Source organism: Anopheles ziemanni, chromosome 3 (assembly GCF_943734765.1).
Source record: "Anopheles ziemanni chromosome 3, idAnoZiCoDA_A2_x.2, whole genome shotgun sequence".
NCBI classification, from domain to species: domain Eukaryota; kingdom Metazoa; phylum Arthropoda; class Insecta; order Diptera; family Culicidae; genus Anopheles; species Anopheles ziemanni.
This window is the reverse complement of record NC_080706.1, coordinates 43,902,575-43,924,381: the sequence shown is the minus strand read 5'-3', so window position 1 is coordinate 43,924,381 and position 21,807 is coordinate 43,902,575. Positions and strand designations below refer to the sequence as shown.

The 21,807-nt window shown below is 43.7% G+C and overlaps 1 protein-coding gene across 1 annotated transcript in view; it reads left to right on the top strand.

The window, feature by feature from the left end:
- Nucleotides 1-17,433, top strand: part of LOC131286663 (CCR4-NOT transcription complex subunit 6-like) — a 119,990-nt gene extending 102,557 nt beyond the window's left edge. The window contains exons 4-7 of the mRNA XM_058315646.1: nucleotides 15,717-15,785; nucleotides 15,936-16,042; nucleotides 16,130-16,335; nucleotides 16,422-17,433. Coding sequence (XP_058171629.1) covers nucleotides 15,717-15,785; nucleotides 15,936-16,042; nucleotides 16,130-16,335; nucleotides 16,422-17,208 — 1,169 coding nt within the window. The 3' untranslated portion in view covers nucleotides 17,209-17,433. The remainder of the gene's footprint in view (nucleotides 1-15,716; nucleotides 15,786-15,935; nucleotides 16,043-16,129; nucleotides 16,336-16,421) is intronic.
- Nucleotides 17,434-21,807: the final 4,374 nt, after the last annotated feature.

Sequence of the window (21,807 nt, the reverse complement as noted above, 5' to 3'; positions counted from 1 at the left end):
AAAAATGGAGATAGCTCAAATCGTCCATACGAAGGTAATGTATTGACAAAATAATTGTACAGTATTTTCCACGCGGAAAAGCTATCTCTTTCCTAACAGAATCTTGTGTATGTGTAGCTTGGGCACTGGGAAAGAATTAGATAGACTGTTTAAAGTTTAACTGATAATCATCCTCAACCCTGTTTAATTTGTTTTGTTCGTGATTGTTTTATGCATGATTTTCTTTGTTTTTATAATAATAGAATCAAAATTATTTTCTAAATAGTTTGAGAATATCTTTTTGAAACATTTTCAAATGAATTTTGATGCAACGCTGTATTTAGCACACCATGAATGGCTGAACGACCACAATTAAAGTAATAAAATCGTATGCACGTTGTGCACGGGGAGGGTGACCAATTTTCGATACTTCAAAACGATCCACGATCGTTCCCATCTAAAGAACCTCTCTAAAGTGTTATATTATACGTTCCACACGAGGGCAACCAATGTTGGTGGTGGTGCGTCCGAGCCAAGGGTACGTACGCATCATCAGCCGTAATTGCCTCTCAATTACTATAATCGCTGGCAATCATGCCCAAAACTTCTTCCCCAAAGGACGCTCGCGATTTCTGGGTCTACATGGAGATGTTCCTTCCATGTCGTCGTTTGCTGGGAGGTGTTCTTTAATGTGGTTTGCACAAACCGAAGCAAACGTTCTTGGTTCCGATGATCGGCGGGGATCATCAATAACACGCTGCAAGCTATTATTCACATCGAGCCAATGAGACCTAGAAAACCTTGTGTAGACCGACATCAATCAAATGTGAGGGACCAAAATAATGCTGCTCAAGCAAAGAAAAAAAAAATCGAGCACAAAAAACATTTCTTTATAAAAGATTACACAACAGATCGTGGCACACTTATCTGATCTTTATCGGGCCGAATCGTTAATTGAAATGTTTTCCTATGTCTGACATTTTCGTTCCAACACTTTTTCATACCTTTTGTATGCGAAGGAATGCATTTTTGGGTGGCCGTGCGTATTGGTTTCGGGATCGTTTTGGTTACCGTTTTGCCTTGCATACATATCGATTTCCTTGTTCGGTATGCATGATGCGTTTCCGTTTCGCAAACAACCAAATGCAACAAACGGAATCACTCAATCATTCATCACCTGGCAGGATTAACTGTTATGCGCTGGCAAGGTTTGATTTGATTGATGAAGGTTCGGTTTAAGTGTGCTATTTATTTGATAGTTTTTATTGCCAAATCGGTATGATTTTTGGGTGTGTTTTATTGCAACGATTATTTCTCTACCTTGCGTGTGAGGCACACTATGAATTGATCAATTTTAAACTTTGGTGCAAGTTTTAATCCGTTTGGCACACGTTCCTTCTTCACAGATCCAATGCACGTTTGAAAAACGATTTAACGATTAATTTGGACAAACTTTATCGTTTGCATCTAATTTAATTATAATGATTACATTTTTATCCGGTTTCACTTAAATTTAAGCTTTTACTTCGAAAGTTTATTTGCCCTTCCATAAGTCCACCTACTTTTATCCAACACGTTTACTATTGGTATTTTTATGTTTCGTTGCTATCTTTTTATTATGTCTCTTTCCATTTTTTCTCCCTTCAACATAAACATATTCGGTTACAAGAGGTCAACGAATTTACCCCACGTTTCCAAAAGAAAAACGAAACGAGCACATCTAACACCGGTCGGGTGAAGTGTTGGAGACTTTTGCAAAAGCAAAAAAAAAAAAGAGCAAGGGACATAAAAGGGGAAATGAAACTCCAATGCTTGTGTGTGTCGTGCCCGTGGAATGCTGGAGTGATCTTTCTTTCCGAAAATCCGACTCTAATCCGCCCTCGGCCATCACAAAACGGGATGACGCAAACGGTAGGCCAGGAGGAGTAGAGAGCGATCCGCGAGTCCGGAGATCGGAGGGCCGAAACGGTCGAAAGATAGAAACTCGTGATATCGTTGACAGATACTTGTCAGCGCAACGACGGCCCCTCTCGTAAGCGCTCAAGACCCTCGCCGTCGGCTCGGGAGGATGCTTAAAATTGTCAAATTGGAACTCCGAGAACTTAGACGCCGCCTTAGACGCTGCGCTGGTGTCCGTCGGAACGTGTTGCGATCGTTTCGCCGAGGGCCGCGATAGAGGGAGCTCTAGGAAGTGGGTAGGATTCCCCGGTTTGACCCCTTCGCATTCTATAGAACCAGAATATGGTTGCTCCGTGGCGCAAATCGCAGCTAATCCTGTTCCCAGGCCTCGCGCGACCCCAGGTCCCGGGCGAAGGAGTTCAACGGCCGCACGAACGTCGTGGAGTTGGTCGAGTTAGTTGCCAACGAGTTTGGCACCAGTGCGTTTTCCCGCCAGCAACAGCACTAACACCCGGGTCGCGTGTGGAAGAAATTGAGAAACAACCGCGAGCCCTTCGCGAGGGCATAAAACTAATCCGACAAGCTTTAAATTAATTACCGAAATGGCAATGCCGCAAGGTACACACTACGCAAGCCTCGGCCGCTTTGAAGGCCGGGAAATGGAAGCGTCGAAGGGATATAGAGATAAGCAGCTACGAATGCTGATGATGGTTCGAAAAGGCGCACATGAGGGACCTTTAAAAGCCGCTTCATTTTGAATCATTTGAAGACCGCCAGCCGCCAGGAGGAAGCTGTAAAACTGGATGCCTCGAGGCTCGGGGGACCACAACCATTTGTGTGTTTTCGTTTTCAAAACCTCACTTTAATCGAATCTTAATAGAATCTCCCGCAATACCACGGTACCAATATGTTGACAGAACCTTAAACGGGTGATTAGAGCTTTGCTCGGCCCCTCGGGTGACTTTTTATGATCAATTTTCTTCCTTTAAACAGCGCCCCCTCGGGCGACAGCAGGGAATAGACAGTGTGTCGAAAAAATGTCGTTAACGTCCGCGCAGGAGATGCCCCGCGGGCCAAGTTTCCGCCCCGCGGTTATGGCGAACTTGGCAAGCCAATCCAAACTAGATCCTGACTTTAGAAACTTGTTTCGGCAAGATAATAAACGAGAAAAAACATTCCGCCTCTACCAGTGCCGCCATAACAATGATGCCCGCCCTTGCTGTGTGTGTGTTTTCTCTTTCTGGGCAAGAGTTTTCTAAGCTCAGGACATAAATGAAACATAAGAATAAACCAACGACAAATTAACGACTGCGGGAGAAATGCTCCATCAACGCACGGGTTTCGATGTTCTTGTCCACATTCTAATCCGGTCCTTTCCGTAATTCTACTCCTGTTTTCGTTTCCTTCTTGCCTGCCTTCTTACTGTTATGGCATCCGTCGGAACTGCTTCTAATTTGCCGTATTTTATGTTTGAGGTAATTGGGGGCCCGTTCTTTTTCGTTCTCTCCAGTGGGAAACCCTTTTTTGTTTTGTTGCGGAAAAAAATCGCTCATCGGATACCGACAGCTTGCTGTGTTGCGTGGTGTGAAGATTTATCGAGATCTCTTCGGTTACCCGGTTCCTGGGAAGTTTCCTGCGGCGGCCACTCCTTCGACATAAAGCCTCCGTCCGTTTTTCTTCCCGCGAACTCTACTCCCAACGCGATGGGAAGGATTCTTCCGACGCCTTAGGAACGTTTGTGGGTCATTTGCAAAGATTCTATCGCCATTGAACCGAACGTGCGGCAGCACTACACACGCACGACCCAAGGCGTCAACGGATCCATTTAGCATTAATCTGCGCAGCAATGCTGTTGTGTTTGCTGCTTTGAAATGGGCCTTCTAATTAATCGTGCCACATTAGGCGGAGCATTAATTGATCTTGATTCCTTCCTGGGGCCTGTTAATTGCGTGCCGGTTTTTTTCCGAATTGGAGGTGGTGATGCACAACAGTAACGTCTGTGTGAGTGCCATAAATCAATGCCCGTCGAAACAGATGAGCAACCCAACCCAATGTTTGCCAAGTCTTTGGGGCAACGGAAAAGTAAAACAGTGTCACCTCTAAGTCGCGCACGAGTCGGACACGGGTTTTGATTAAGCATTCACCGTTTTTCGTTCGCCATGATTAAGCTACACTAATTACCGTTGATGTTTTATTCAAATCGAAAAACTCGTCCCCATGTGGAATGTGGTTTGATGCACGTACGAAACCGAACAAAAAAAGGCAATCCCTCTCATCGTGGAAGCGTTATCGTGTTCCACTTGATTAATATATCAGAAGAAGCTTCTTTTCTATGTCTTTCAGCTTATGTTTTTTGTTTTGAAATCAATCCCATTTTTAATAACAGATTTTTATCCATCATCCGGCCTTTTCTTTTACACCGTATCCTGTGGCCCGTGAAGCCACCCAAAGCGCATTAATTGTTTTTATTGGTCTGCCAAATTTTTGTGCAGCCTTTTAAAAAAAAAATACATCGGTGTGCGGTCCGAGTCGATTAGCATCATCGAGCATGAAATGGGCGACCATTCGTCACAACAGGGTTGGGATTATCGATTTAACGAGTGAGTTCATCGTGAGTTATTTCGCTCGCGGCGGCTCTAAGCAGGTGTGGAGTCGCTCGGAATGCAGAGGACAGCGTTCCTAGCATTCCTTCGCGTCTAATTTGCCTACGGGGCGGGGGGAGAGGATTTGCTTCTTTTTAATGCCCTTCCACTGTTGCCATTGACACAATTTATTAGCTTGCACATGAGCTTCAGCGCACAACTCCCTAACGCTCCCCGGTTGCACGAGCCCTCGGTTAATGTTTGTTTTTTACAGGTCGAGTCCGTCAAGCTCCGTCGTTTGACAACCACCGATGCACTTCTGATCGTATCGCATCTGGGCAGAACACCCGCCGCGATCGACCAACCGATGCCGATGCATGCCCGCTGATTGGACGTAATTAAATATGAATTCGCAAAGGCATGCGCAACGTCCTCCTTCACGGTCGGGAGCTGTCACTTCGAGTTGGAATGTTCGACGAAAAACCACTGCCTCGAAGGATTTGCGGTCCGGCAAATAATCTTATCAAATTCTTCCTTCGTGCACGGTGGTCTTCAATCCACCGTCGGTTTTGTGATTTACATCGATCCGATAATGCACAGGAAAATGCCAACATTGACGCAACGGCGTCAACCTTGAAGGTGGGATTTCTGGTTTTTAGCGAACGCTTGGAGCTGGTCCGGTGGCTTTTCGCGATGAAGATTGACCGCCTAATTGATTTATCGATGCGCTCTGGGGGTTATGCAAATAAACCATTTGTGCGCGGAGTTGGATGTCATAGTGTATCGGCAAGGTTGGAAGTCGAACGTTGAGACGTCAAGTTAGTTTAGCAAGAAACACAGCTCTGAGACGAACTGAACAGTTACCACCGTATCATGCAAGTAAATATAAGTTCATTACTACTTCGTACTTCCAACTTGCGACAGTCCTTGAGAAAAGCCTCCACAACAGATGCACCGACTTAAGATGACGCCGCTTGCGAACCTAATCTGAAATCAATTCAACTAAAACAAGCTCGCTTAGTTCAGCTTCTTCGGAGGGCTGCGTATAGCGAGCGATTAGTAGCGGGATTAAACATCGCTCACAAGATCATTAAGCGGCGGGACTACCTTTCTTGAGCTTCAACATTATTGGCCCAATAAAAGGAGCCTTTTGGCCACCCGCAGTGCCTTGGCTTTGGTCGAGCTCGGAGAACACATTTCACACCGAACACCGGCCGCCGAGCTTCCGATATCAATCAAAGCAGCAACAGCATAGGAGTTTAAAGTTTTAATGACGATTCGCTGCGCTCGAACATAATTACTTCGGTTCGTTGAAGCGTATGGACGGCAATCCTAATGGAAGCGAAAAAGCGCCATGATCGGAAACCGGTCCAGCGGGTTTAATGTTTAGAGTTCAGAGGAGGAACAAAAAAAAACAAACACCGAGGTCCATCAGGTTTTGCTGCGTGTTTTAGTCGCTAGGAATGTAGCCTTGTGCCTTACCACCCGCTGACATTCGATAGTGGTGAGGCGCGGTGTGGTAGCAAAACCGTGACAGACCGATGTCAAGTGTTGTCGCACCACCAATTTAGCTCAACCTTATTCTAGTTTTGTTTTTTTTTAAGTAGATATGCAAAAATGTAAAATTTCCCAAAATTTCTAAAAATGATATACGATCTGCGAAGTCTTAAAGCGGTCGAAATGTCTATCAAGTTTTTATTCCGCTTATACAAAACGAAACAAATTGCATTATACGAAGCGAAGCTCTATGTTACAAGGCTTTACGAATATTTTAAAAATATAATAATAAGCATCTATTTTACCTAAATAATATGACAAACAATGAACAAATACTATTTGTTGAACTTTAACAACAGTCGCCAACAGGGGCTGTCAACAATTTCGTGTTGAACAAAGGCTCGATTAGTAAGAAGTACTAAGGCAATTATAGCAGTAATATAATATCACGTCATCACGTTACTGGAATTCCTTTGTTACTAAAGCGCCCCTACTCTTTTTCTCCGGTTAATTGAGATCATTGTCGCATGTTTAGTCTGCGATCCATCCGCTGACATCCTCAGAATCGGTATCGCTATTGCGTGTTTGGTCTGCCTTGCATCAGCTGTCTTGATCTGGATGTTTTCGATATCCAGACCATAATGAGTCTACTCTGTTCCATCAACGTCGTTGTTGTTCTAATGCGTGTTGATGCGTTGGCGTTACGTCCATTTGAGCTTGAAGATACACAAGTTCCTCTTCGTCCAATTATCGGCTGCCGTTGCGAACTCCGTTTGTATGTTTTGTTTTGACTACAGCCAGCTTTGACCGACTTTGCTTGTTGAAGTATATCGGGGGAATTATACAGGGACTGACCATGCCTCTAATATAATAACAGTCACAACTATGAACTGTGTTCTACAAACATATTTATCTTTGTCCGTAATGACGTAAACTGTGTTTCAATGCTGTCAAGAAGAACCCGATTAGTTGTAATACTTTTTGAATTTTTTTTTATGAATTCGTTTTCTTCATATCAATTTTTATGTATGAAAACACTCTTCTATAAACTTTAAAACCAAGAGGCTGTTTGAGTTTAATAAACACGAATTTAAGTTTCTTTTTTAGAATAATCTCTGGCACTCTCATTGACCTGGAGATAGTGCTAGCTTTCAAAACCCCGTATGCATGTGCCAGAGTATCCGGTGTTATGGACAGATCTAACCGGACATAACCTCACGGGATATGTACTTCAAGTGGTTCTTCACAGTGATTCACTCAATGGTTTAATCCTAGCGAGACGAACGAGTATGAAAAGCGGCGCACTGCAGTAAACAAGATCCGCTGAATGGCGCAAGGGCTTTTGTATCTCGTTTTGACGATGGGCCCGGGCGATGATTAGCAGCTCCGACGGGTACACTTGAGAAAGGAAGTGGTTGTGGGCCCGCATGTGAGCTTTTTTCCGCCCGAAGGGCAAGTACGTCTTTCTGCCTATGAATGGTACAGCCTCCAAGGAAACCCTGGCTGCCAAGCTCTCGCGGGCGTCTTGCATGTATAAGGACGAAAGGGCACACGGCAAAACATGCTTGCAGAGAAAAACAAGAAAACAAACGCAAACATCATAATTTTCGCCCATACGTCTGGGCACACATCATTCAGCTGTATGTTTTGCACCATTGAAATGTTCCAGCGCGCCTTTCCGCTCGCTGGCTGGCTGGCATTTGTTTTAGGTTCCATTGAGTTCCGCAGCCTTCAGCCAATTTGACGCCATTCTGGCTTGTCAGCTTTATGTTTTATTTCCTCACCCCCGCCCCTCTTGCCGATCCTTCGTTGTGCTTCCCGACTTTCCATCGCGCCACTTGTCTCTGCTCACGACCGGCTGGCTGGCACAACGATGAAAGCGAACCTCGAGCGGTCCCGAGGCCACTTTTGATGTTGTTTTCTACTGCATTTGCCTCATTTCAAGATCTTCATTTAAATCTGCAAACTCCCCCCTCTCCAAACCTACGCCTTTCACTACCCTCTCCCCACGGAGGGTAAACAAACTTCAAGATTTTCGTATGCATGGGAAGATTATTTCGGAATAAGGAAACGACGGCCGGCCCCCCGGAAAAGGGGGGGAGGGGGAGAAAGAATAATAAATAGCTAGCCGGCTTCTTCTGAAATTTTCTTCCACCGTGGCGTCGCCGGGCTGGAGGCGCAAATGAAAAGTCCACAGTTGACACCTTCTCATCACAATCATCAGGTTGGGATCAAAATGGTTTCTTCTTTCGCTTTTCGTACAACCCAAGTTTTCTCAACCCCTCTTCCGGCCCCATAGCCCTTTGGACGCTGCACAGTATGTTCATCGGCCGAAGAAATGGCCGCGTCAAGATAAATAAATAAATAAGTAATGGCATCCTCGATTTAGCATGAATTTTGCGCGCTGGCCCAATTTTGCTGGCGGTGCAGTTTTTTAATAAATCGGTGCCAACATCGCGCCCGTGCAGCTTTTGCCGGAACCAAGACTGCGGGGCGCTCCGAGGGTCGGGCGATTTTCCCACACAGATTTCACTCTCGATCGCCCGAGCGTCGTTCGGTGGAGGGGGGGATGTTGGGAAATTGTTTGACCGAAAAGGCCTGGCGCCACCACCGCGTTGCAACATTTCTTCATTTAGGCATTTTTCTATTGTTTCGCTTTGCAATGTAAATTTTCAGTGAAACAACGTAGAGATTTGAAATGACGGTGTCGCATTTACATCTTTCCATTAGGCGAAAATGCAAACCTTTTCCGTTTTGTTTGGGAATCAATTTGGAACAAGAGCTTACTTCCTTTTGCTCCCACTGACCTCTTGGCTTCGTTGAAAATTGCGAACACGAGGCAATTACTTTCTGACACCCTCACCCGTCCCCAACGCCAATAATACACATTATGTGTGTGTGTGTCTATGTCAGTGTCATGCAAAAAGTACCTTCCGCCCTATAGTTTATTGACCTCCAACGCCGTACGTTTGATGCAGAGGATTGAGTTGGGATAAAAAAAATCACACTGAAAACAAATCGGTTTATTTAATAGTATTCGTTTTACTATCCGGGTGATAATTCTTTATTTTAATATTAATTTTTGTTGTTGGATAAATAAATATTCTAGTACTTTTTTCTGTGTTTTATCGTCCACAAAGTGGGCTGCACTGCTGAGGAACTTTTCAAGTCACGAAGTATAAGACCACAGCATCGGTCCCCTGGATCGTAAAACCTGTCAACCTTTTGCCTAGCCCATACGATTTGTCCATTGCCAGCAACACTAGCGCAGTCCACGAGATTTGTAGCACATTAGCAAAAGACACACATGCAGAATAATTTAACAGTGAGGAGTATGTGAGAAAGGGAAAAAAACATGAACGAAACAACGACGCAGTCAACGAGCGGTCGGAAGAAAAGCGCGGGCACGAAAAGTGTTTTGAAAACAAGAAAAATAAATCCGGCAGAGTAAACTGGGCGATCAAATAGTCAACCCACGCCTCCTTGCCGTCAAGTCTGCGGCTGCTTGCCGGGAGTTGGTGGATGATGCACTTCTGCGCACCAGGATGCAGTTGTTGGGTGGCGGGAAATGAATGAAATAAAACCGTTCTTTCGTGTAATTCCTGGCCCGGTGGGAACGGTTGGGCTCATTACCCCGGCCATCCCCACCCCCGATACCCGAAATGCCACCCATGGGGTTGGTGGCGGATGGGGGGGGAGGGTGGGACACGAACCACATATCGTGTGCCGATGGCGTTGAGAACCGTGAGCTAATGGTGCGAATAATGGATATTACGCGCATAAACTGGGCGATAGGCGCGCGCGTCGGTCGGAGTGATTTATTTCATGTCCACCATAAATTAACCTATAAAATAATCAATTATCCTAGGTAGGGCTGGAACGAGCGGCCGATTGTTTGCCAGGTGAAGCGGGAAAAGATGAAGATTATCCCGATTTTAGTGGTAAGATGGATATGTACGTTCATCGTAAAAATGGCTCAGCGCACAACGAGTACGCGCGACCGTGGTTTTCATTTTTCTAGTAGAAAAACTACCCTTTATTTTTATTGGGACACAACGACCTCGACCTTCCGCTGTAAAGCGACGAGGAAATAAATTGTAAAAAGCTTTTAATGTAATAAACAGATGTTACTTTGGTGGTACCTCGCATTACATAGTTGAGTTGTAAAGTGTTACTGAGTGAAGGGATTAAAGTAAGGTGGGTCAAAAGTGTGCACGATAGAGAATATGGTGATGTCTTCTGTAAACAATCTCGGATATATTTTCGTCATGATGGTTTAATCTAAAAACCTAGCCAAGAGTAATAAAAACTGTTTTGATAGAGTTTTGCAAAATATAATTTTAGCAGTGTTGGTCTAAATTATATGTGTCCTCTAGGTCATTATATGTGATTTTTTAGCACTCTTTCACGTGTTTTGGCCCATTTTATTGTACAGTTTTCTGAAATTTTTAATTGTATCGTTTCAAAACTCTGGACATCTTTTTTCTCTCTCTGGTTTGAATATAATAAAAATGGATCGGAAAAAATCTTTATACTCTGAATAGGAAAATAAACTAAAAAGGTCATAATATTGTATGAAAAAAGAGGAATATTACGGGCTATTCTACTCTTCGTTTACGTATACTGTCCTGTTTTTATGATTTAATAAAAAACCGCAATATATTTTATAGGAATAGTAAAAGCTCTAGCATCAATTAATTACTCTCGTTGTTTGCAATTTCATAGTTTCGATCGCTTGAAAATGAGTACACAATTTTGGCCAGCAATAAAATATCATTTAAATTTCATGTTCGTTGTAAATTTAAATGCTAGTGCAAACTTGCAGTGCAGAAAAGGGCACAACAAACTGTCTTGAGTCAAACTAAAGCCATTTCACTTTCCAACCATAGATATCTCCAAATTAATTACAAAACAAATTTGTTTCTGTTGCAAACGTTTAAACCTAACCAAAATTCGTTAGAATTTACAAAGAGGAGAAAACATTAAATACAACTCTTGCTTCATCCAACGTTAGCAGGAAAAAAACGAGAGGGATAGTGTCTGGTTGGGCTTAAATCAGCCCAATGCAAGCGGCAGCTATTTGCTCACGATGAGAACGATCAGTTAACGTTTAAGCTTGCTTAAAGCACCCTTAAACGGGAACCACTTTGCTACCGTTTAGCCGCAAGTCATCATCCATTTCACCCTTTGCTTTATTCAACCTTTTTGCATGATGCTGTTGCAGTTGGTTGAACAAAAAAAAAAGTCCCTCAAGACACGGTCTGTTTTGCTTTCACGGCCACAAGGAGCTTCCGCGCATCTCGACGGCGCACCCGCACTTTGGCTGATGAAGCAGTTACAGATTAAGACGAAGAGTGAACCGTCCGTCTCCGTGTCCGGTACCGCCGTTCGATTTCGTTGCGAATCCATTCCAGTGCACCGCAATACAGACTGTTGCCGGTGGGTGATGGTGGTTTGGTCACACCTTGTTTTGTCTACTGACGCTTCTCGACAACGTGCGCCTTCCTGAAGCGGGTGCGCCCTTTTCTTATTGGATTTATTTCTTGTTTTGTTGCGCTTCGTTTGCCCTCACCGCATCGTGATCCCGCTTCCAACCTTTGCCTCGGGGGAAGAGTGCTTACTTAGTTGATTAGCTTGCTAGCTAGGCGGCAGAAGGCATCACGTTAATTACCGGAGGTGCTGCATCCGATGTTATCCCTCTGCGAAGTTGCGCTTTTCTCATCCTGGGCACAGAATCATGCAACTGCACCCTTTTGCTGTAAAGCATGATGTGGAACTCCTCCAACGTTCCACAACGAAAGAACTCGAGAATTAATTTACCTTCCGTGCCCTTTCAATTAATGTTCAATATCGTAAGGTTTCGTTTTGATTTTTGTGGGTGTTTTTGCTGCTGCACCCTTTAAAGTAATCAATGAAGTCTGATGGAGCGATTCCATCCGGCAGGGGATCCCACGGGACTCCGACAAAAAGAGAGCAAAAAGAAGTCAGCGAAAAAGGGACAGTGTGACATAAACAAACAGATGTCGTAACACGGGTAGGACACAAAGTCATGCCATCCGACGTGTCTGAGAGAGATCGACCACGGAGGGCCAACGGACATTAACTTCGTTGCGAGACCGATTCGTCGGTCGTCTGGAAACATGAAGTAATTTACCATCGCTAATAGGAGCAATTGTGTGCAACTTCTCAGTTTCAATCTTTTTGTCGGTTCTATCTGACCAATTGGGTTTTTTCCTCGACGTTTCTGTCCGATTCCCGCGTATCCCTTTGCGTACCCTTTCTTCTTCCTCAAGTGCATGCAGCCAAAACTCCATTTACTCGTACCATTTCCGCTTACCATTCACCCTCCCCACATATCTCGAGGCACATCTTTCGGTTGATTTATATAGGAGTAAGGGTTATTAGTGCGACCCAGTTCTTCCAAACCGTTTTGCTGAGCCCTTTTTTTCTTCACCACAGCTGCCTGCATTTCCGCCCGGTTTTGCTTCCGCATTTCGACTCTAATTGCTAATAGTTTGACCTTAAATTCGATTGCCAGTGCAGTTGTCGTACCATTGTTTTCTGCTCCTGCCGTACGATTTTCCACTCAACAGATTAATCCTATTAGCGTTCTTCCAACGGACGATTGAGACACACTGTAAACGTTAGTTCTTCCTGAATCGTACCCATTTGTTTGTTGTGTTGTGCTACTATTGCGACCACCAACGAAAGCGATCGCTGAGGAGATCTGTTATTTTTTGTGGCACTTCCTGTGTGTCCTTTTAATTTATGTGCCCCCGCAACATTAATCTCCCCATCCCCCTTTCCGGAACATACTTTTCCACACTTGCATTAGATTGGAAAGAAAAATCGACACAACTGCTTGCCAGGGTAGAGATTTATATCCTTTTTTTATCCGATCTGCTGCCGGGTTGTTGATACCTTTTTATGCACAAAATCACTGCACTGTTCAACAGCGGCTGCTGCATCGGCATCAGCAGATTCGTGTTCCGATAGTGGTACCCTCTGCACACACCAACCCACCCACCTCCCACCGAGCCCCCCAGCTTTTAAGTCGAAGTGTGGTAAACTGATTGTTTTTGTTACCCGAGTAACTATCAATAAATTATCATCCGCCGCCATGCCACGACGACGCGGACGACGACGATGATGACGATGATTTGTGCCCCGCGATAAACGTTAAGCCCCCCCTGTAAACAGTTTTCTTTTTATGGTGTGCTAAACGTCTGCGACCGCCGGCTACCGGGGGTGGTGCTGTGCTACGCGTTTGCAAACAGGTTGACGACGGTGGTCGCGATGGAAAATCCCTAGCCATCGTCGTCCAAATGGCAGTGAGCATTTCGCAGATAATCATCTGGGAAAAGAAGCGGGATCGCTTTGGATTCCGACTTTGTAGTCGTAGTTTCCCTTTGGAAAAGATCCCATTGGGCAAGTGATGTCAACACGTTTCTAAGTCTATTTTCAAAGAAGTGATCAAATTGAGTTTTTGTAATTACTTAGTGCTCAACATTATCACCAAATAGCATCGGTTATAGCTTGTTGAAACATTGAAGGAACCAGAATATCAATCATATTTGAAATGTAATTTGAAAAATGTTTGAGATGTTTAGTAAAGCCCAACGTCTTGAGAGGCTTGAATGTTTTCTTTCTCGATACTGGTTGAATCAAATTTCAAATGAAATTTCAATAGTAATGTTTTCTTTTTTCATTTTTTTTTTGTACCACTTGTAATTTTTACGCTTTTTTTGAGTGGTTAATTTGAATTTTTCATGGATGTTTCAAGTAAGCTTTTAATAGTGATATTTAATTTTTTTATTTTAGTTATATAACTTCTAATTTTTAACGTGTTGTTACACATTTATTTAAACTGTTTATGAACTGTTTTCAAATAACACTAATACTAATGTTTTCTTTTTTATTTTGGTTGTACAACTTTAAGGTTGTTCTATTTTTACGGATTCTTAGTGATTTATTTATATTGCTCGTGGAGGTTTCAAGTAACATTCCAAAGGTAATGTTTTCTTTTTTGATTTTGGTTGGCTTCTAATTTCTACGTGTTTTGTGAAGTTTGTCTAAACTGTTCGTGGATGTTAAATAACTATAAGTTGTCAAAAAATCCAAGCGAATGCTAATAAGGGGGAAATTAGTTTAAATTAGTAGAGTGAATCTTCATATGTGAAATTCAACTGTATTTCGATCTTATGATCCTCTCGTTTGACCGTGTTAAGATTTTACCAAATCCAAAGTTTTTCGTTCGTTCGTTCAAAGGAGAATTTGAATCGTTGATTAATCTTAATCTTTTCACCTCGTTTGTATTATAGCGCAATTCAATCGATTTATTCTCATAAAAACCATGATTAAATTATTTGAGTACGCTGTGTTTCAAGAAATACAGAATTAAATTTGCATTTTCCCTTCGTACTGGAACTGTTTGGCGTTCATAGAACAGCTCCATCATTGCCATCATCCGTCAACGCGCGACAAAAATAAATCACAACAGATCGTAGTGCCGGCCAAGCGAATAAAGGAAGAGAACGGTCCCACACATTTCGACCCCGACGAAAGTGTGTTACTGGAGCTAATCGTGGGCCGCAGTCCGGTCCTTGGCGTCACGCCATGCTGCGTGTAAAACGTTTGCGCGGGCGATGGTGTGTGGTGATGGTGGTGTGATGGTTCATTATTATTGTACCGAGAGACAAAAGAAATGTCGCCTCGAGGAAACATCATTTCGCGATCTGAAGGCTCCTACGCAATTTCGTTCCTTCGTGGTTGGGCCACACGTAGGGCCGTAGCATAAGAGCATCGCATGCTGGCCGGCTCTATTTCTCTCCTCCTCGACTAACCCAAAGGCGTTGCTTTGTGTCTAGGGGCTTTTCCTATCCGGTTTCGTCTGATTGTCACCTCCGAGCATTATTCCGTTCCGCGAAAGGGTCGCGATCCGCCGGCAACGAACCCTATGATTGCCCACAAACGCCTATCTATGCGCTATTATTTTAACAACTTATTTTCCGCTCGACTGCCCTTCTAACGCGGGCCATTTGTGGGTTGTTGCGTCCGTCCAGTCGATTGGAGGACTGCCTCCCCCCACCCACCTCCCTTCCTTTCCAGGGGGAATCCACCCGGTGTGTCGACCCATGATCGCTATATTTGATAAATTAAACCCCTGACGCGCCACCTTAACGAATGGTTTCTCCAATATACTTTTCAACATTTTTTTTCCGTAGTGTGTTTTGTTCGTCGGCATGTTTTCCTTTGGCAAAAAGGTGGATACATTAAAGCAAAAACGGAAAAAAAGGAAAACACGACCAGAACCAACAAATTCTCTCGACGTCGTCCATCGTTTGTTCAGCCACCGATGCGATAGCGGGTCCCGCGGACCCGGGACAAACATCCAATTAGGACATTCCGAAAGAAATATTTCATTTATTGAAAAGCATATACTTTGTCACTTCGACGCAACCGAAAAACAATCGCCCGGGCGGACAACAACATTGTGTTGAAAGGGGCCACGTTCTTTTGGCGTTCCAGCAGAGCGCGGTTGACGCGCCCGTTGGTCTGTGAAATTTTCGTAGTTTTCGTTACCTCGAGAACGTAGAATTTAGTGCCGTACGGTTGATTAAGTAGAGTCGTTTTGCTTTAGTTGAATTATTAAACTTGAAGTTGTTTTATTTTGGACTGACAAATAAAGTTGTTCCACAAACCGCCATAGACTGACATTTGTTGCTCATTCTACTTTTTTCCTTGCTTCTCTACTTACAGTCACAGTAGCTCCGCCACCCCAGCGTCCCTGGATTCCGCTGGCCCGTCCCAATCGTACCCGCGGTGCATGTAAGTAAAATCATTCCCAGCCGAATGGAAAGTCCAGAAACACCAGTGTGTGGTGTACCGACTCCCCATACGGCTGTGTTTATACATCGCGAAACTAAATGTTCTCTACGTGCGGGAAACGAAAAATTCCCATGCCCATCCCCCAAACAGGTATATTCACGGTCATGTGCTACAACGTGCTGTGCGATAAGTATGCGACGCGACAAATGTACGGCTACTGTCCCAGCTGGGCCCTGACGTGGGAGTACAGGAAAAAGGTAACACGGTTGCGCCACCGCACGCCGAACCGAAACGGATGTGTTTGGATAACAACTACTTACTGTTGGCGCTTCCCATTTCGCTAGGCCATTCTCGACGAAATACGACATTACTCCGCGGACATCATCAGTCTGCAGGAGGTGGAGACGGACCAGTTCTTCAACTTCTTCAAGCCGGAGCTGAAGATCGATGGCTACGAGGGTATCTTTTCGCCGAAATCGCGCGCCAAAACGATGTCGGAAGCGGACCGAAAGTACGTCGACGGGTGCGCGATCTTCTTCCGCTCGTCAAAGTAAGTATCGGGGGGGGAAGGACGGCCTGTTGACGACGTTTAAAAAGTCAATACGTCACTAATGTGCTACGTGTTTCGTTAATTAGGTTTTCGCTGATCAAGGAGCATCTGGTCGAGTTCAATCAGCTCGCGATGGCGAATGCGGAGGGCTCGGATAACATGCTGAACCGCGTCATGCCGAAGGACAACATCGGGCTGGCGGCGCTGCTGAAGGTGAAGGAGGGCGCGTGGGAGAGCGTCTCGCCGGAGGCGGCCCAGATCTCGCAGCCGATCCTGGTGTGCACGGCGCACATCCACTGGGATCCGGAGTTCTGCGACGTGAAGCTCATCCAGACGATGATGCTCAGCAACGAGATCAAGACAATACTGGACGAGGCCGGGCTCAGCTTCCGGCCGGGACACAAGTTCGATGTAAATAACGTGCAGCTGGTGCTGTGCGGCGATTTTAACTCGCTGCCGGACTCGGGTGTGATTGAGTTTCTAAGTGCCGGGCGTGTATCCATGGACCATCAAGATTTCAAGGAGCTGGGCTACAAATCCTGCCTGCAGCGTATATCAAATTGTGATACACCAAATGAATTTACTCATTCCTTTAAGCTAGCGTCAGCGTACAGTGAAGATATAATGCCATATACAAATTATACATTCGAATTTAAAGGTATTATCGACTACATATTCTACTCGAAGCAGGGCATGGTGCCGCTCGGGCTGCTCGGGCCGATCTCGACCGAGTGGCTGCGGGACAACAAGGTAGTCGGATGTCCCCATCCGCACATACCGTCCGATCACTTCCCGCTGCTCGTCGAGCTCGAGCTGATCCACATGCCGTCGGCGGGCGCCCAGCCACCGAACGGACTGCTCGGTCGAAGGTAGCAATAAAATGGCCACGCTCCCACCCTCTCCAACCCTTCCCGGACACGCGGGCAGGAGGCAGTAGGCAGTGACGACACAAGCAACAACCTGACTGCATAGTACCACCACCACCACCATTACAACAACCACCACTCTTATCACCACCACCCAGCCGCAGCATTCATCGTACTGTAAGCGCATCCTACATTGTAAAAACAGAACAAAAATGGAGGAAGAGCGTTAAGCGAAAGGACATTCACATGAGAGAGAGGACGACCCGGCGATATTGGCGCTCAGCTGAGTCGCGTAGTGGTCCAATTACCTAGGGCCCGGCACTTCAGAGCCATCAACTCGCTGGATAAGTGAACGGTTGGACAAGTTGGAACAGTTGAGGATTTTTTTTTAATACAGAACTTCAACCAACTGTTCCCGTAACACCACCACAACATACACACACACACACACGCAAACAACACCCACCATTGTCCGCACGCTTGCATCTGAGGCCGTGTTTAGAGATTCACAAACAAGCAACACCATCGATGCAAGCGAACTCCTTAGTGAAACGAATATCTAAACCAAAATAATAATGCTGCGTAAGCTGATAGTCTACTGAAACACCACACAACTGCGGAATAGCGAATCAAACTAAACGAAATATGGATATGGTTTAAAGGAAATCCGGCGACACGATGTTGAGTTTATGGCAAAGGCGTAATCTAGTAAAATGCAACGTGGAGAGATTATAAGTCACGACACGACAAGGAAATTCACAGGCAAGCAAGCTTCCTTGGCGATGAAGATGTAGGAAAAGTAAAATGGGAACGAAACATTCAAACATCATGGAAAAGAGAGTTATTTAAAACCTCCAACAACGTGTAATGGAAAACAAATTACAAAAATAGGAAAGGAGTAAGATAACAGAAATAACAACCATCCACAATACACTCTACATACACACACGCACTCACTTGCAATAAAAAGTAAAGACTACGGTCGAGAGCAGAGAGCGGGGGATGGAATCCTCCTTGACATAACCCCGAAACAATATGAAACAGGTTCGAATCTCAGCTTTAAACGAAACAAAGCGCGCACCGTTGCAAGGCAATGCGAGAGAGCATCCACAACACCCGCCGGGGCGGTTTTACGTCGCGGTAATTATCTAATACTGTCCACGGACTCTATCGCAAAACGCATCGGGCACCGGAAGATCGTTTGCTGATGCTGGCTAATGTAACGTGAAAAATCTTCCTTCAGTTGTACCCTCCCATTTATTGCTTTTGAAACTGCGACCCTTGTAACTGTAAAACCCTCTCCCTTACTTTATTTCTTTTTTACCAATCCTCCCCCGACTTCTGAATAATTTTATTGCTTAGAGCCGAGACTTTCTTTCTATCCTCCTCTCCGTCTTCTAGTAAATTTTATCGCTTAAAGCCGAGACAAGAACCGAAAGGATTGATTGTGAAATTAGTAGATCGTGAGGATAGTAACAGTGCAGAAGCAACAGTGTAACACAACAGTTGTTCGCAATGGACATGATGTAAAATGTTTTTTTTTAAATGCAATTTTTATGCGCTCGCTCTTTTATATTGTCTTCGTTTTCCTCGAGTCTCTTTCCGTAAAGAGCTGATTTTTTTACTATGACGTGTCAATTGTTTTTTTTATTTTGTTACTAAAAAACAGCTCGTGTGAGAAGGCATATGCAACGGGAAAAGCTTTATCTGTTATTTTTACCTTAAGTACCACACCACATATAACGATAGAATGAGAACGACACGCGACAGAAGAAAAACATTACAGAACGCTAATAATGAGATGCATTTTTTTCTTTTTCTTCTTTTCACATCTGATGATAATGTATGATTTTATACCTACGTCACATGAACAAAGAGATTGTGCTATTGAATAGGATTTTTCTGACATGAGTAATGTAAGGGAGTCTTGCGAGAGCGAACGGGCTAGTAAGATTAGTTCCAATTTTAGTAACAGCAACAACAGCAGCAGATGTTAAAAAGGCATAAAACATGAAAATATTGTACATTCGCGTAGGTGAGAACGAACGAGCGATCGAATTAAGCTGATTAAACAAGCAGATGTTGGTAGCGGGAAACTGACAAAGTAAAATTTAAATCACTTTTGAGAGCAAGATAAAACAGATATAGTGATGCAGAAGAGTGAAAGCCGTGCAACATAGAGCGAAGCGAATGAACGGAAGGACAAAATCTTGGGTGAGAATGAGGACGGACGGAAGAAAGGTCGATGGAAATTGTAGAAAAAGTATATCCGTAGTATTGTAAGGAATGAATATAGATGTAATAAACAAACAAACCGATGGAGATGCCGAGTCGCTGGCGGGGGAGGGTGTGGAACAACATCAAGAGTGTGAATGCGCTCAATGCGACTGATTCAAAGATAGGTTACAAACAGGTTAGGGACACGGTTAAGTGCCAGCACTCGTGCACAGCAAAATTGGAACGGAGTGTATTAGGCAAAATGGGTTTTAGCTTGCAAACGTTCCCGATTCACAGCAAATGATTCCGGTTGCAATGCGAAATCTTCTTCACGAGGAAACCAATTCAGCCTGAAATCCATTGAATCAACTTAACACTAGAATGCATTGGTTTGAAATCTTGCCCGAATGCTTTTGGCAGTCATTTTGACCGCTCGATTTAATGCGCTACAACTTCGTAATTTTTGAAGATTTTTCAAATCCGTAAACGGTTACTTTTTAGTATATTTGTTGGCTATCTTTTGGCATTTTTAATTTTTTATGCCCATCTCCAGCGGAATTATGAAACCAAAAACTGCCAAAAGACAGTCAATAAATATACTAAAAAGCAGTCGTTTACAGATTTGAAACATCCTCAAAAATAGAGAAGTTATAGCGTCCTAAAAAGAGCGGTCAAAGTGACCGCAAAAAAACATTCTAGGGGTGGTCAACTTGGTTCTCGGAACTGTTCGAACGGAAACAACCGAAATTTTTGTTTTAGCTGTGGCTTTGAATTTTAAGCCACCAAAGCCTTGTTTTTTTTTGAAAAAAATATCACCCGTTTTCGAGATATTGGAATCGAAAATTGCGTTGCGGTCAGAATGACCGCTATTTGGATCCTAGTGTTAAACAACCACCCATGACGGTGTCGCGCTATCGATGGGCACTACTATTACTACTACTACACTCAACACACAAGAAAGTACAAATGTAACGCTGGTGGATAACGAGACATTAGGCGACCACATCCCCTTTGCATCAATATGCAGGACATAGAGGTAACTAAAAAAAATTTGCATTCGACCTAATAATGCATGTCCCATTTGTGGTTATGCTATTAGAACAAATTGAAACATACACTGGATGGAGCGATGGATGGATGGATTGCTAATTCAACTAACAGGAAATGGAAGCGTTTGGTACCGAATGTTTAAAACAAACAACTTTCTTTCAATCATTCTTCTTGCTTATTTTCCTAACTCTCTGTTAAACCTTTTGTCTCAGTTTGCTTAACAAATTTACTTAATTTGAATCGAAGTAAAGCAACAGCTTTGACAGTACCACCCCAAATTAACATCTATTACTCAAGGGTTTATTTTTGTTTCGTCTTTTCGAAAAGACTTATACTCACTGTAGATTCCTCACGATTTCTTCTAGCTTTTCGGTAGCAGATTTTTTAAATCCTGTTTTAATTAAAGTTAATTTTGGAGGTACACTTAATTCGAATGAAATAAAACGTATGTTTTCTGTAGTTTAGCTGGAGGATCGCGATTGGTACTACGGAAAACTATCACCGTAGGAAACAAGCACTTGTCATCGTACCTGTATTTTCAATCAATCGCTACCACGTGTGTACACACACCAAACATCTTCCAAAAAAACGCTCAACCTCTGATAGCATAGAGCATTAAACGTCGCCAGCAGTTTGGACATGGATCAAATAATCTAATGACGCTTTAATCGTACCCCTCAGAAATTAAGAGATCATCCCAATGAAATTTTAAACACGATACGGACAGCGCGGGATATTTTGTATGACCAATTCCATTTGTCTCACCTGCAGTATAATATATCATCCAAAAATCGACAATTGGATAGGGTCGATAAGGAGATGGCGTCGATACAGAGATCATCATCGCGACATGAAGGATGTAAAGGTTGATAATGTGTTCACTTGGCATGGGAGCGCCAAACTGAAAGCGTAATTTACAAAAGCATTACTTCCGATGAGTAAGAATTGATATTCGAACGGCAAAAAAAATCAATGACGATACAAAGACGAAAACTTACACGCACACCGCATAGAACGAGATGCCGTTTATAATTTCATAAAATGGCTCTGGGAATGTAAGCAAGGTGAGGAATGGTGACACGATTCCTTAACTACGATTCTTGCATTGTTCCGTGATGTTGCAATTTTGTTGAATTAAATTGTGCAACTTCTGCATAACCGAAGAGTAACTTTCTTTCTGTACATCCGTTAAAACGTTGGTCTCATGTCATGATCCTTGGACAGAAAATGAATACGTTTTGTTTTAACCCGGGCATTCGAAAATGGTAGTTTATTTTTAAGTCTTTTTTTAATCAATCCCATTCTGAAAGCTATTACTTTTGTACATTTGCACACCAAC